This window comes from Pinus tabuliformis, chromosome 4_1 (genome assembly GCF_031772625.1).
Source record: "Pinus tabuliformis cultivar Carrire ecotype Pingquan chromosome 4_1, CPIR1, whole genome shotgun sequence".
Taxonomy (NCBI): Eukaryota; Viridiplantae; Streptophyta; class Pinopsida; order Pinales; family Pinaceae; genus Pinus; species Pinus tabuliformis.
In genome coordinates, this window is record NC_142303.1 from 915645883 (window position 1) to 915650167 (window position 4285).

At 46.8% G+C, this 4285-nt stretch overlaps 1 protein-coding gene across 1 annotated transcript; it reads right to left on the reverse strand.

Annotated features, from left to right (window-relative positions):
- Nucleotides 1–1815: 1815 nt before the first annotated feature.
- Nucleotides 1816–2289, reverse strand: LOC149179135 (uncharacterized). The gene has a single exon (XM_089422362.1). It carries the CDS (start codon nt 2287–2289, stop codon nt 1816–1818), a length of 474 nt encoding a protein of 157 aa, XP_089278488.1.
- Between the last annotated feature and the right edge of the window lie 1996 nt (nt 2290–4285).

The following is a 4285-nucleotide window of genomic DNA, read 5'->3' on the forward strand; positions in this document are numbered from 1 at the left end:
CAGGGGAGACAGGGCCAAAGAGATTTTCCGCCTCCTCCTCATTTACGAATCTGGGAAAATGACCCGCTATATTAATGATCTCAGCAATGGAAGAGGCTTGGGGTTGCTTGTATAGATTTCTGAAATGGGAGGTCCCCAACTGTGAGAGCTTTGGGAAAGTATCAGCAACATCTCCTTCAGGTGTAGGGAGACTCCATATAGTGTTATTAACCTTCCTGCCCTTTGCAAAGTTATGAAAAAATCGGGTGTTTTCATCACCAGCTTTTAGCCATGTTGCTCTACTCCGAAGACGGATGGATTCTTCCCTCTCCCTTAAGATTTTTTGTTTCTGTACTTCGAGCTCTACCAGGTGTACTTTGTCTGCAGCAGTGTTGAAGCCCAAACCTCTATCATCAGTAAGGGAGGAGATTTCAGATTCAATGCGCATGAGTGCAATATTATCCTGTTTGTTCTTTTCTCTGGCCCATTCTATTGACAGATGTTTTAGCTGTGAAAGGTTCATGCAGAACCCTTTTGTCAATGAGTCCACTCTATCTATAGGATTTTGTGTCCAGAAGTCCTTGACCAGCTTGATGTAGGAGGGGTCCTGTAACCATCCGTGATTAAATTTAAAGGGAGCTTTTGGCTTTTTGTTTGGCCCCGATAGTTCCATATAGATAGGATAATGATCCGAGATTCCTCCAGTTCCCACCCATTGCTTGTATAAGTGAAGCTGTCGAAACATAGTGCCCTTCATAATGAATCTGTCCAATCTGCGAGCCAGTACAGCTTCCCCAATGCGTCTGTTCCTCCAGGTAGGAAGGGATTTGATCATGGGGACATCAATCAAGTCATGGCGCTCCAGAAGATCAGTCATGAAACCAGTGATTGGGTCGATCTGCGCAGATGAACCCCAGGATTCACTGTATCCCAGGGAAAAGTTTAGATCCCCTCCATTGATGGTATTCTCTACCGAGAGAATGTGTAGCCTCAGGAGGCGATTCCAAAAGGCTTCCCTTTGTTGGCAAGGACCATATATGTTTATAACCCTGAGCTTTGTACCCAGGTTTGTCGAGAAGAGGTCGAGACCCAGAAACCCAGGTCCCCCCCATGTCCCAAGTGCCTTAATAGATGCAGGGTTGTATCCAATTGCAAGGCCCCCCGAACGACCCGGTGAGTCCAATGTCGTAAAGCGCCAACCCGGGGAAATGGAGGATAGGGCAGCCAAAATGGAGTTAGCAGGACCGAGGGTTTCCTGGAGGAGGATAATGTCAACAGGCAATGTATCCATCATCCTTTTTAGGGCTAGTTTCTTGGAGGCACTAGCTAAGCCTTTGCAATTGAAGGATAGGCATTTCATGGGGGAAGGTTGCCAGGGGTGTTCATAGCTCTAAGAACCCCAACAATGGTGGATTGTCGCCCAGAGGCAACCTCTGCACCCGCCTTCCTGATAGCCTTTGTAAGGTGATATTTTCTACCACGAGCAGATAAAGGGATCAGGCTGGGTGATGTGGTACCCAGCCCAGCAATCTTCAAGTGTGAGCCAGTTGCGAGAGGGCGAGGACGAAGATTGTAATTATGATATGCACCCCCAGAAGACGAAGGGGAAGAGAGAGGCGAAGTGACCATGTGAGAGGATGGAAGGGAAGGGGCAATAACCGGAGAGGAGGGTAGAGTGCAGTGAGCCACAGACAATGAGGGAGCGAGAGAGGATGCACCAGATGTGAAAATAGACAAAGAAGGGAAAAGAGGTGTACCCGGAGCGGATGTAGTTGCTGAGGCCACCCGAGCTCTGGTGACCAGAGATGGTGCGATGCCATGCGCCGATCTAGGAGCCTATGAGGGAGAGCTGGTGGGTATACCTGTAACCGGAGTGCGTTGTGCAGGCGGAGATGTAGGCCTCGATGGTATGGTGGATTCCACAGGGGTCTCCTCTTGTTTTTTATTGAGAGGGGAATCCTTTAAAATGTGACCAACCCTGTGACAGCGACAGCATCTGAAAGGCACTCCTTCGTAGTCAAGGATTTGAATCCGAGTATATCTGCCCCAGTGAAGTGTTATCTTCTCCTCTAAACCATCACGAGTGTCCAGGTGAACTAAAATACGGGCCAGTGTTATGCTCCTGGATTCAACGAAAGTTCTATCGTGATCCAGGTATGTACCCAGCGCGTTCCCTATGCGCATGAAAACCTCTTCATTCCAATACTGGAGGGGGAGGCCAGGGAGCCGAACCCATATTGGCCCTGCCCCTATCTGCTCACGTTCAGGGTCGAAAAGGGGGCTCCACCTTTTCAGCAACACCGGCGCCATCTCAATGTGCCAATATCTGGCCAGCACCAAATCAGTATAATTTTCCTTAGCAATGTGAAGGGCGAACCATCCTCGGGGAGGACCTGCACTTCAGGGAGTTCTTTAAGAACAGCACCCCAAATCTCCTTTACCCAGAGGGTAAGCCGATTAGCTGAGTATGCGTGCCCTCAGACATGCCCAACCAGAATGGTATTAGCCATTTTTGCTGCTTCCCCTATGGCATATGCCTCTCCGAATCGGATGGATATATCCCTGGAAGTAGCTTTGACGCACTTATTCCTCTTCTTACCCATGCGAGGAGCAGAAGGATGATCCGCAAGGGGGTCCGAAGAGCTATCTTGGGGGGCCGCCTTCGATGAACAGACCCTCACGGCAGGGGCCTCAAAACATCCAGAGGGGGAATGTCGATAGGCAGAAGGTCCAACCCCCGACGAGAGAGGCGGATCGGTCGGTGCGGCAGCAAGGAAAGAGGAGGACGGAGGGTGAGGATCAAAAGATGGCGACGGGGGAATAACGAAGGACAGGAAATGTAGGGTTCCCTGGGACAGCGGGGGGAGATCGAGACCAGGAGATGCAGTAGGCAAGGAACCCTCGGGCACATGTGAGGGGGAGGTAACCGGGATAGTTGATGCCGGGGAGGGATGAGAGGTGGGGAGCGACGAATAACCAGAGGACGACGGAAGGAACGACGGACGGTCAAAAATAACCTGACAATGAAGAGGGTCCTCTGTATAGTCTACCTCCTCTTCTGTTTCCATAACATCACCAATAGAAACGGATGCCATATTGAAAATGACAGGTGGCCTGAAAAGCCGGGCCAGGTGAAACAGGTAGCAGGATCACGGTTACCTCAGACGCGCGGAAATCCTCAGGCATGAAGAGTTAGGGTTTCTGAAGCCCTAACCGAAACCCTCGCGGTTAGCCGCAGTGCGCTCCATCCTCCTCCGCCTCTATAGCATGGGTTTCATACTCAAGGTTATTTTATTTATAGGTCAAGCACCCATTGAGTTCTTCTAAGGCTTCTCATTGAGTCAACAAGTCAATTGAGTCATTTTCATGTATGGAAGACCCTTTTGGGCTTATTGTATCAAGTCAAAGAAAATTTTTGTATAGTCAAAAGTGTCATAAAGACCCTCCAATACCTTGTCAAACAAGCAACAACCAATCGGCCTTCATAAGATGACAAGTCAGCTTCATGTAAAGGTATTCGACCTAGAAGAGAAACCTATATATAAGAGACATTGACCTCACTTGAAGGATATCTAATTAACTCACGTTAAGTTTGATCACGAAAGAGAAAGAGACTTAAAAGAGCAAAGAAGAGGAGGACTAGAAGAAGGAAAGGAGAAAAGCCTTTGAATGTTGTTTTTGGGCTCTCATCTCCTCACATGTACAAATATTAGGGAAACTTTACTATAGTGAGACCGAATTGCATAAAGAAGTTGAGTTAGGGAACCAAAAGGTCTACTTTGTAAGTTGAGTTACCAAGAAGGAATAACCAATTCAATAAAAGGAGAAAGACGGAATAAATCAACATCTTTTCCCACATATGCAAGAGCTAGGGTTTCTGTAGTAGGCAAAAATTGCAGTCAAGAAATTACAAGTCCGAAATTGTGAAATTGCAATTCTGAATTTTGAGAAGTTGCGGCAGTTTGGAATCAATTTGAATAAGGTTGATTTTGTGAAGATAAATTTCATCAAAGGAGGTTTTACTTGGCCTTGGAGGGGTCTTTGACAAGGGTCTTAGGTCTTGGAATTCTTCATTTGAAGTTCTATAAGAAGAGAAGAGTTCTTGTTGGTTTTCCTCTCAAGAGGAGAAGTTTCGGCCTTGGCTTACAACCTACATTTTGTGTCCTCTTATCTCATTTATATTCATTTTTTGGTAGTTGTTTGATGATAGAGAAAATTAATAATAATCAAGTAAAATAAGAAGCTAATTCATCTAAGAAAAAAATACATCACAAGCAATTATCAAATCAAGAGAAATCACCTAATC